A 12,205-nucleotide genomic window follows, 5' to 3' on the forward strand; every position below is an offset into this window, starting at 1 on the left:
TTTTTTTTTTTTTTTAGAAATGGGGCCTTGCTCTTACTCAGGCTGGTCTTGAACCTGTGAGCTCAGGCAATCCACCTGCCTCAGCCTCCCAGAGTGTTAGGATTACAGGTGTACTCAACCAGGAAACACATTTTTATAAGAGATTTTTTATTATCTCTCAAATCTCAGGTTGGAAAATACTTAAGCAAACGCTTTTTTTTTACTATAAAGTAGAGGAAATCTCTTTTAAAATGATTAATATTATAAATTTCCTATAAAAAGAACATAATTCAACACATTTTTAAAAGATTCAAGATCATAATGTTTGTTATGTGGGTCTAATGCAGTAATTGTCACCACTTAGTGAAATACAAAGCACACTCTGTTCTTCACTGCACATAGTCCTCAACAATTCTGCCTGCCATTTTTTGTTATCTGTTTTTCGCCTTGCTGCTGACTTAAACTTCTTGCTATTATCAATATCTTGGCCTGTGCCAACCTTTCTTTTCAGTTCTAATGTGTTAGATACTTGGGAATCAGAGATAATTCATCACAAAACAAAGCTCAGGCTTTCATCTGAGAGGGTTTTAGCAAAGAGGCTTCATGAAATCCACTTTGAATATTGAGGGTTTTTTGAGTCTACTGCCTGGTTGTTACTTTGTTTTGTAATAAAGAATTACTACAATTGGCTTTTTCCTGAAAAACAAAGATACAAGAAAATGTAAATGAGAACTTGTAAAATATAAACATTACTTATAAAAAGAACATTGGGCTATTTTCTCAACATTTTGTTCCTTTCTCATAAGTCACTTAGCCTTTTCTTTTCTAAAATATCACAAAATAGGGCTGCACCTGTGGCGCTGGCTGCATATACCAAGAGTGGCAGGTTCTAACCCAGCCCCAGCCAAACTGTAACAAAAAATACCCGGGCTTTGTGGCAGGCACCGGTAGTCCCAGCTACTTGGGAGACTGAGGCAAGAGCATCAACTAAGCCCAAGAGTTGGAGGTTGCTGTAAGCTATGACGCCACGGCACTCTACCAAGGATGACAAAGTCAGACTCTTTCTCAAAAAAAAAAAAAAAAAAAATTAAAATATCACAAAATAAATGTATTTAAATCTTCTTAGTAGAAATTATTAGCCTTTTTGGATTCACACCACCTGACACATAGGAGGCATACTATAAAAGCACACTGAATTGAACTGACATGTTAAATAGAGACCATGTATCTCTTGCCAATAGTTGTGGATGGGAGGGAGAGAAGGGAGAAGAGGGAGAGAGAAAGAGAATGTGTTTCGGGAGGTAAAGTGATAGTTGCATTTTATTTATTTATTTTTTATTAAATCATAGCTGTGTACATTAATACTATCATGGGGTTGCGGTATATGTACAACATGGAATACCATGCAGCCATAAAGAAAGATAGTTGCATTTTAAATGCACATTGCAGGTGATGCTGCTGAAAATGGTTTGCAGACAACCCTGTGGAAACACTGTCCTCTGTAATTCTGTGGGATATGGTACCCAGAAATAAAGAGAGAGCTAAGTTGCAAACTGAGAAGGAAAATTAGAAAACAAGAGTTCAAAAAGCATGAGCAAGATGATAAAGAATTCATGAAAGTCACAGAAGTGCCTGGGGCAGTTAGAAAACATGTTAACTGGCTGAAAACAAGCAGGGCACAGCTGAAGTCAGAAAATGGCCTACAAGATGGAGTTTGAGAAGCTAAATTGAAGCAGTACAGCTGACCTAGTCTGCTTAGCCTTCCCCATATACCTTCCATAACTATTTAGTTAAGGTTTCACCATGACTGTGAGGATGTTTATTTCAAAAGATTTGGGGCGAGGTAGTCACACATGAACAATTCAGTATTGTCATACTGTTAAAGCAAAAGTTTATAAAAAAACAATTTTGATGTTGTTTTCCTTGATGATCCTCTTAGATATTTTGTTAGGGTATAAATAAAGTTATTATTATTATTATATTATTAAGGAGAAAGTTACTTTTACTTTTATTTATTTATTTTTGAGATAGAGTCTTACTATGCTGCCCTGAGTACAGTGCCATGAGATCACAGTTCACAGCAACCTCAAACTCCTGGTGATCCTCTTGCCTCAGACTCCCTAGTAGCTGGAACTATAGGCACCCACCAAGATGTCCCTCTAGTTCTTCCATTTTTAGTAGAGATGGGGTCTCACTCTTGCTCAGGCTAGTCTCGAACTCCTGATCTCAAGCAATCTGTCCACCTTGGCCTCTCAGAGTTCTAGGATTACAGACACAAGCCACACTCCACCTGGACCAAAGGTTACTTTTATGTTGTTTAAACATGTCACACTGTTAGAGTGAAGACCATTCTGATATTGTTTTCCATCAGATAAATTAAATATTCTGTTTGTTTGCTTGTATTTCATTATAAAAATTATTAGAATTGTAACTGAGGCAGAACAGAATTGAGAGACTACTCTTGCTGTTCTCCAGAACTGCTGGCTTTCTGACAATAAAGCTTATTGGACCTAGTCCCCATCTCTGAATTTAGCTCACAGTGACAGGAGGCCAGACCTTCTTCGTTTGGTAACACAGCCACTGCAAACCTTAATGCTGGCATGGAAAATAAAATGTTCAATAAAAAACGTATTAAGAGACTTTTGGGAAATCCATAAAGTCAAAATTGGCTGCATTTAAATTCAACCGGCATAGAGTACAAACAGAAAGAACCATATATTACTTGAAATTAAAAGACCGCATGCTTTGGCTAGTAAATAAGGATCCAAGGTTGAGGATCATAGGACCATGATGGCTGACCTGCACATGAGATTTAAAATAACATGCTGATTATGGCGTAAACCTAGACCTTGATAAATCAATTACTGGGGGTGTACTTGTAATCACCTGCTTGTCCATGAATTTTGGTGTGCCACTTCTGTGCATAAGACTTTTTGCACTATTTCATAAACTAAGCAAGTCTAGAAATAATAGGAAAAATATGTACATCCACAAGCACCAGCCAGGCTAGCACAGTGTTACTCTTTGCATCAAGTACTTAACTACCTTTAAGGAATTACTCCTCTCCAAGAGAACATGTCAGATTCTCCCCACAAGGAAGACTGCACCAGAAACCTAGCCTTGCAAAAAGACTGCTCTTTCCACTTTCTGCTCTTCCATACTCTATTCTCTCCATTCCCCTGGCCACTGCTCTATCGTTTTGTCATAAATTTTCTTCTATAGTTGTGTACCGTCAGCTTCTTCCAGCTTTTGACCTCAGTTCACCTCCATTTACAGTTGTGTCTCTTAGTAACAATAACCACGCAAAGCCGTCTACAGGAGCCATCCTTCTATATGGAATTGCAAGTGACCTATCTGTCATAATTTATCAAGAAGAAATAAAATGTTCCTCTCTTGCTATCCACTCCTCTCACCTTACCCTCATCCCAAGAAGATAATGGTGAATACTCTTAATAAGAAAATTACCTGAAAGCCTTCTGTTTAGGATTTGCCTCAGGGCCATTTTGCCATACTTTCATAGGAGTGATTCAGCTGAAACTATAAACTACTTTCAAGATAATTGTCAGTAGTTAAACCTAACTTACCAGCATAACTTGGCTGATTAACATTTCCACCTTTTTTTATATAATGACGTACAAGATCAACATCATCGTGCAGAGCAGCCTTATACAGTAAGTTTTCCCCAAAAACATTTCTCCGGTTAATGTTAGAAAGAGATATTTTATTCATCTTCCTTTTTTCTGGAATAAGGGAATGAACAAAAGAAAAAAATCCTTATTTGAATATCAATAGAAACTATATACTTAAAGCTATAAACTTCATCCATGTAGATATCAATATTAATTTAATCAACAGTCTAGAAGGTATATTTATTACAAAAGAGTTTTTCATCCATTAATCCAACAATGCTATTTACATATAAAAAGAAAAAAGAGACACCTGTCATTAGTTTAAACATATTTATAGTTCATTATAAATCATGATCACCAGTATATGTTAAATGAAACCCAGGAAAAGTGCATATATGAGAACATGATTTTCTTAAAAAGTTTGGTGAAGGGCTCAGCACCAGCCACATACACCTGAGTTGGCAGGATCGAATCCAGCCCAGGCCCTAAACAACAATGACAGCTGCAACCAAAAAACAGCCGGGCATTGTGGCAGGTGCCTATGGTCCCAGCTACTTGGGAGGCTGAGGCAGGAGAATAACTTGAGCCCAGGAGTTAAAGGTTGCTGTGGGCTGTGATGCCGTGGCACTCTACCCAGGGGGACAGCTTGATGCTCTGTCTCTAAAAAAAAAAAAAGTTTGCAAAAAGGATTATTTACATCTAGAATCATGTACCATCAAATTTGATAAAATATCATAATACCATATCTTCAACCATGAGGAGAAAAATCTCAGAGGCATCTGTAGAAAGCTACAACTAGGCTGAGCTCATGCCTATAGTCCCAGCAACTTGGGAAGCTGAAGCAAGAGGATCACTTGAGTCCAGGAGTCTGATGTACCAGTGAGGTGTGACAATGCCAGTGCTCTCTAGTGGGGTGGAGGAGGGTGAGGAGAGCTGTTACAGAACGAGACTTTTGCCTCAAATAAAAAAGAACAGGGAGGGAGGGAGGGAGGAAGGGAGGGAGGGAAGGAAGGGCAGGCAACTAACTCCAGTGAGTTCAGAAAAAGATTTTCTTTCTTTGCTAAAAATAACTGTATTAACAATAAAAAAAAAGATTCACAGCCTTGATCTGTGTAATAGTTTTGATTTGCTAAGCCAGAAAATGCACAATTAAAATACTTTTCCTTGGGCCGTTGGCTCACACCTGTAATCCTAGCACTTTGGAAGGCCAAGGCAGAGGCAAGGCAGAGGGACTGCTTGAGGCCAGGAGTTCAAGACCAGCCTGATCAACAGGGAGACCCCATCTCTATAAGAAATAGAAAAATTAACTGAGTGTAGGGCACTCGACTATACTCTCAGCTGCTCAGGAAGCTGAGGCAGGAGGGTCATTTGAGCTCAGAAGTTTGACATTACAGTGAGCTGTGATAATGTCCCTGTACTCTAGACTGGGCAATAGAGAAAGACCCTGTCTCAAAAGACAAATAAATAATTTTCCAGATGATGAATACCAAGAATCAGTTCTCCACCCTGTCTCCTAAAACTCTAAAGCATCTCATTTAGGTGAGTATTTTTCCTCAAATTCTGTCAATTTGGGGGACAACGTTCATTTGGATTTTCTGAATTTCAGAACAGCTTTAATGACAGGTTTTCCAATTTTGATCTAGTTAAGCTACCCCATCCTAAAACCACACAAAGGAAACTGAGTACTACACCTGTGCTCTTATTTTGCAGTTTTTGGCTGGGGCTGGGTTTGAACCAGCCACCTCCATTATATGTGGCCAGCGCCCTACTCCTTTGAGCCACAGGTGCCACCCCTACACCTGCATTCTTTATGGACCACAAATTTAAGTACATTGCCTTTTGACTATCACTATTTAGTCCAACTATAAAACAAATCAAATTGCTTAACATTTTAGCCTACCTTGCTACACACTAGATTACAAAGCATTTTTCTCCTACCAAATAAGTTGTATGCTTACCAAGAAGCAGTAGGTTTTATTCCAAATCTGGCTGTGCCAGACACACCTGCCACTGTAATTGATCCTGAGGGAAAGCTTTTATTTAGTCTTTCACATTAAACATAAGAGCTGTATGTTTTTTGCAGATGCCCTTTTTCAGAGGAAGTTCCCCCTCTATTCCTAGTTTGCTGAGTTTTCACCAGGAATAGATGTTAGGTATTGTCAAATGCTTTCTCCGCAACTACTGAGATGATCATTTTTTTTTTAATTTTTAGCTTGCTATTGTAGTGAATTATAGTGATTGGCTTTCAAATATAAGACAAACAAGGTGGCACCTGTGGCTCAGTGAGTAGGGCACCGGCCCTATATATCAAAGGTGGCGGTTTGACCTGGCCCCAGCCAAACTGCAACAACAAAAAAATAGCTGGGCATTGTGGCAGGCGCCTGTAGTCTCAGCTACTCGGGAGGCTGAGGCAGGAGAATCATCTAAGCCCAAGAGCTGGAGGTTGCTGTGAGCTGTGACAGCACAGCACTCTACCAAGGGCGACAAAGATGAGACTGTCTCAAAAAAAAAAAAAAAAAATTAACACAAACTTATATTCCTGGGACAGACACCATCTGGTCATGATTCATTATATAATGTTGAACCTTCTAAATTTTGTTTAGAACTTTTATATCTATGTTCACAAAGGATATTCATCTAGTTTTCTGTCTGTATAATTTCTTTGATTTGGGTATCAGTTTAATGGTGACCTCATTAAAACAATTTGGGAAGTATTTTCTCATCTTCAATTTTTGGAGAAGTTTTTAGAGATCTGATATTATTTCCTCCTTCACTGTATGGTCCAATTCATCACTGGAGGTGTTACAGACCGAATTATATTCTCCCAAAATTTATACATTGAAGTTTTAATTTGATAGAACTAGATTCAACATACACACTCAGTATATTTTTTCCCCCTGTGCACTGCTTGTTCATGTCCCTTACTCACTTTCATTACTTCTCCTTTTCTCCAGTGTTTAAACTTTTAATTCATTATTATTATATATAATATAAAAAGCTATACTTAATGGATACAATGTTATAGGGATCTAATTTTGTATTTTTCACTATTTATTGCTTAGTCCTTCTGACCCCCAATTTGAGATGTCATCTTTATAATAGATCTGTCCCACATTCCTATCATGTCTGGCTTCTACATCTAAACTCGCTATTCTGTTTCCTCAATCTATGTGTCTATTCCTACGCTGTGCCAAATGAATTTAATTTCAGTAGCTTCCTAACATGCTTTATATTACATAGAACAGAATCCTGCCACTCTATCCTCTATTTGCTTTTTATTTTTCAGAATTTTCTTGGCTAGTCATTTTGTAACATTCTCATAGTTATCTTCCAGCCCTATAAAGCAAAACAAAACAGTAACAATTAACAAATTAAGAAAATCTGTTTTTGATTGAGATCTCATGCATTTGTAATTTTAGGGAAAAGTTTTCCACAATGCCAAATCTTTCTTCAAGAACAAGGTTCTTCTTTTTATTTATCTATTTTTTTTTAGACAGAGCCTCAAGCTATCCCCCTGGGCAGAGTGCCATGGCATCACAGCTCACAGCAACCTCCAACTCCCAGGCTCAAGCGAGTCTCCTGCCTCAGCCTCCCAAGTAGCTGGGACTACAGGCGCCCGCCACAATGCCCGGCCATTTTTTTTTTTTTTTTTGGTTGCAGCCATCGTTGTTTGGCGGGCCCGGGCTGGGGATTTGAACCCGCCACCTTAGGTGTATGTGGCTGGCGCCTTAGCCGCTTGAGCCACAGGCGCCGAGCCTTATTTATCTATTTTAATGTGTCAGCAGAAATTTTTAAACTCTCTTCTTATATGTGTATATTTGTTATTGGTTATATAAGTTGATATTTTCTCTCTTTTATACCAATTACAAGTGAAATTATCTCTTATATTTTCTAACAAGTTAATGCTTAAATATATGTGAAAGGTATTAATTTTTGTCTTCAATTTATTAAACTTTTAAAACCTTTTGTTTTAAAATGTCATATCTATAGAAAAGCTGTAAAAATAGAAAAAAGGAGTCATCCTTTATTACATTTTTGTCATGACTTTAAATCATTCCTTTTCCCTCATTATACAAGGTCTGACAATTAAGTTCGTGAATTTGCCTCTGTGCACTTACGTTCCATCATTATACGAATGACTTGGTAAGGTTTCATAACCTTAGTATGTTAGTGTCTCACAGTTGTGGTCACGTGGCAGTCTCTTGCTGGGTGACATTCATTATTGCTGTTGTGTGATTTTGTGTGCTGTCATGATAATGTCAGAGCTTGAATTAAAGCAATGAACAAACATTTGTAAATTTCTTGTTAAACTTGGCAAGAGCAAAGTGAAATCAGGGTCATGTTAGTCTTAGTTTATGGGTATAATGCCATGAAGAAAATGGCAGTATACATATGTGTTAAATGTTTTTCTGAAGGGAGAGAAAGCATCACTGAGGAAGAGAGATCAGTGCAGCCAGTAATGAGCAGAACTGACAAAAGCATCGCAAAAATTCATTGAATTGTGTATCAAAATCGTTGGCTGACTGTGAGAAGCATAATAGACCAAGTAAACATTGATAGAGAAGCACAGAAATCTTTTTTTTTTTTTTAAGACAGAACCTCAAGCTGTCCCCCTGGGTAGAATGCCATGGCATCACAGCTCACAGCAACCTCCAACTCCTGGGCTCAAGTGAGTCTTCTGCCTCTGCCTCCCAAGTAGCTGGGACCACAGGCGTCTGCCACAATGCCTGGCTATTTTTTTTTTGGTTGCAGCCATCATTGTTTGGCCAGCTGGGCTGGATTCAAACCCACCACCTTAGGTGTATATGGCTGGCGCCTTAGCCACTTGAGCCACAGGCATTGAGCCAAGCACAGAAATATTAACTGAAAATCTTTGCATGAGAAAGTTGAGTGCAAAATCAACTCTCAAAAAAACAGTACCAAAGGAGCTCACCAATGAACAAAAGCAGAGGAGAGTCAGAGTTTGCCACGACCTTTGGAAGAGGCAAAATGACGTTTTGGGCCATGTCATCACTGGTGATGAAGCATGGATGTACCAAAATGTTCCTGAAACAAAGCATCAAAATGCAAAATGGAAGTCAACCAATTTCACAATTTCCATCAGTCCAAAGCAAGAGTTAAAATGATGTTGCTAACCTTTTTTGATATCATAGGGACAATTCATTATGAATTTATACCAACTGAACAAAGCAATTGGTTAACCAAATTTAGTTAACAGTTAACTAAGTTTATTATTTGGAAGGGCTGAAAAGACTGCACGATAAAAGTTAGACAAAAATAATCTAAACTTTTCACCAATAACTCATGGCTCTTGCATCATGGCAATACAGCATCTTACATGGCACTGTCTGTGAGGGAGTTTTTAGCCAGTAAAGAAATAACTGTAACATTACATAAACTGGTATCTAATGAAACACCCTCATAACTCACCTGATCTGGCCCCCAGTGACTTTTTCCATTATCCTCAGATAAAGGAAATACTGATGACATCCAGGATGTCAAGGGTAATAGAATAACAAGCTCTGATGGCCATTCCAGAAAAAGAGTCCAAAAATTATTATGAAAAGTGGACTAGGTACTGGCATCAGTGCATAGCTTCCCAAGGGGAGTACTTCAAAGGTGACCATAGTTGATATTCAGCAGTTATGTAGCACTTTTTCTAGGATGAATTTGCAAACTTTAAATTGTCAGACCCCATATATACATACATACATATACACCTAAGCACATAAATACATAAGACTTTTATATTATACATCACGCCCTATTACTCTCTAATACTTAGGTGCATATTTCTAAGAACCAGACCATATACTTACATAACTACAGCATTATTATCAAATCAAGAAAACTTAATGTGACAGTATTATTTATCTATAATCCACATTTCAATTTTGCCAATTTCTCCACTATTATTTTTTAACCAGTGTTTCTAGATTCTCCTACTGTTGCTGAGAGTTTTTTAGTTCAATGTTTTAGATTTAAAAAAATACAGAAATAAGATCTAAGAATAATAATTTTGCCTTGTCCTTTCCTCTTGGTATGCTTTCTTGTAGCCATATGCTAGGTTGGTCACACATATAAGTTTTAAAAGAGTTAGGTAACTACTCTTTCTCTCTGTTTTTGGTTTGTTTGTTTGTTTTTTTGAGACAGAGTCTTACTCTGTTGCCCCATGCTGGAATGTCATGGCCTCAGCCTAACTCACAGAACCTCAAACTCCTGGGTTTAAGGAGATCTTCCTGCCTCAGCCTCCTGCATACCTGAGACTACAGGCACACAGGAAAACACCTGGCTAATTTTTTTTTTTTCTGCTTTTAGTAGAAATGAAGTCTCACTCTTGAACTATACCTTCCAGAGTGCTAGAATTATAGGCACCTAATCCTTGTAACTACTCTCTTCAAAGTATAAACACAGAAAAAATACCAGCCTATGAATCAGGATCAAATCTGTTATGCTAATAATCAGTTACTTGATGCTAGGAAAAATCCTTAACCTCTCCGAACTCCAGTTTTCTCATTAGTAAAATGAGAAAGTTGAGATAGGTAATCTCTGAACCCTTTCTACCAAAATTCTATGTTTCTGTAAATTACTTACAGAAATAGAGAAATACTTAAAATATACCTCACCATTTTTTCTCGTAAGTTTTTTGCTTTTCTTGATCTGTTTCCCACTCTTGAATCTGGATGAATGCACAGTCTTCCTTTTAGGTTCAATCATTAAAGCACGATCCTGCATTCTTGAAAAATAATGTATTCGGAAATTACTATGTTTTCTATAAGCATTCACAGAGAATACCAAATTTTGATTAAAATTTTTTAACTCAAGGCTATTTTACTGAAATGTTCTCAAATGGCATGGCAGTTTTAAATATGAAGATGGCTCCTGAGTAAACTATAGATAATTCTGTGATAGGCATGTCAGTCATTTAGGTTCTAGCCCTTTCTTCATGCCATTTGTGGGTTTTTCTTCTCTAGAGGTAGTTACCTACATGTGTGTAAGTACTCTGAGTCTCCTGCCCCTCAATCCCCAAATTGGTATGCCTAGGGAAAGAGAGGCAGGATCTCTGTTAAGGAAAATGAGCTTGCTGTGTGATATAGCACTGACCAAAAACTACAAAAACAAACAAATAAAAAGAGCAGCAAAATAAAAAATAAAGCATTTGACTTTGGAATAAATGTTTACTGACTCTAATGTCCCCAACCATATAATCATCTAAAAGGTCTGAAGCATACTTACAGAGGGACATAACTTGGTAGCATACCTGAAATTCTTAGTTGAGTTATTATTTGTTAGATCTTCACAGCCAAGGATTTTTGGTACAGTCTTTTCTGGCATCCTAAACATGTCATCTGTGTGCTTTACACCTTGGCTTACTTTCAGTTTTTCCAATCTGGATGATCTCCTTAACACACATGCAGTATCCTGGTCGGAGATATTTTCCACTAAATTGGAATTTCCTTTATTATTTAATGGTTTACATGAGGTGACACTTTGATGAACCAAAGTTTGTGATCTAAATGAATCTGGGTCTTCTAAGACCTGCAAAGATATAAATACATCTGCAAATAATTACAACATAACAAAAAAATAAAAATTAGAAGAAATTAAATTTTACCTTGTCCTTTTGTTTTTGAGACAGAGTCTCACTCTGCCATCTTTGGACAGAATACTGTGGCATCATAGCTCCACAGCAACCTCAAACTATAGAGCTCAAGCGATCCTCTTGCTTCAGCCTCCCAAGTACCTGGGACTACAGGTGTCTGCCACAACATCCGGTAGAGGGTTGCTCTACCTCAGGTTGGTCTTGAACTTCTAAGCTCAGGCAATTCTCACACCTCAGCCTCCCAGAGTACTAGGATTACAAGTGCAGCCATCATGCCCAGCTTATCTTGTCCTTTGATTAAACTATCTCTTATAGAATGAAAGTCTAAGAATTCATAGACATATGTGAACATAATGAAAATTTTTATAATTTAATAAAGGACAATGCAGATTTAAAAGTTTAAGAAGAATATAGATAAAAATGATTTGATCGAAATTTATGCTTAAAATTCAAGGGCAAGACTATGGTCACTCTTGGCACTTTAATTTTACAGGAAATAGGGAACCTAGAATGATGAGAGGCCCATACAGTATTAGAAATATCACACTAGGCCAGATCAAAGGTCTTTTCAGCCTAGTATCTTGTTATCTGATAACAGCAGTTGAATGGTATTTTGTGGAACAGGACAGTATATAACCTCCATCACACTCATTCTAAAAGGTTAATAGTATATCATGAATTGTGCTACCTGTCCCTTAATAATTCATTATAGATTTAACTTCCATGAGGATATTTATTTTTACACATATGCTCTAAACCTTTATTGAACTTATTTACATACGTTTGCAAAGCTTTTTAAGGTAACAAGTTCCATATTTTATTACAGCCAAGTAAGAGTATTTGATTAGATCTATTCTAAATAAGTCTCATTTCTACTTTTAAAAGGGGTTCTTTTTTTTGAGACAGAGCCTCAAGCTATCCCCCTGGGTAGAGTGCCGTGGCTTCACAGCTCACAGCAACCTCTAACTCCTGGGCTCAAGCGAGTCTCCTGCCT

General features: G+C 37.6%; 1 protein-coding gene across 1 annotated transcript in view; it reads right to left on the reverse strand.

The window, feature by feature from the left end:
• Positions 1–12,205, reverse strand: part of ANKRD31 (ankyrin repeat domain 31) — a 178,688-nt gene that overhangs the window by 127,336 nt on the left and 39,147 nt on the right. Inside the window, exons 8-10 of the mRNA XM_012802743.1 lie at positions 10,870–11,147; positions 10,235–10,344; positions 3,564–3,719 (exon numbers count right to left, since the gene is read on the reverse strand). Of these exons, the coding sequence (XP_012658197.1) occupies positions 3,564–3,719; positions 10,235–10,344; positions 10,870–11,147 (544 nt within the window). The remainder of the gene's footprint in view (positions 1–3,563; positions 3,720–10,234; positions 10,345–10,869; positions 11,148–12,205) is intronic.

This window comes from Otolemur garnettii, unplaced genomic scaffold, assembly GCF_000181295.1.
Source record: "Otolemur garnettii isolate 467f Iridium unplaced genomic scaffold, OtoGar3 scaffold00017, whole genome shotgun sequence".
Taxonomy (NCBI): domain Eukaryota; kingdom Metazoa; phylum Chordata; class Mammalia; order Primates; family Galagidae; genus Otolemur; species Otolemur garnettii.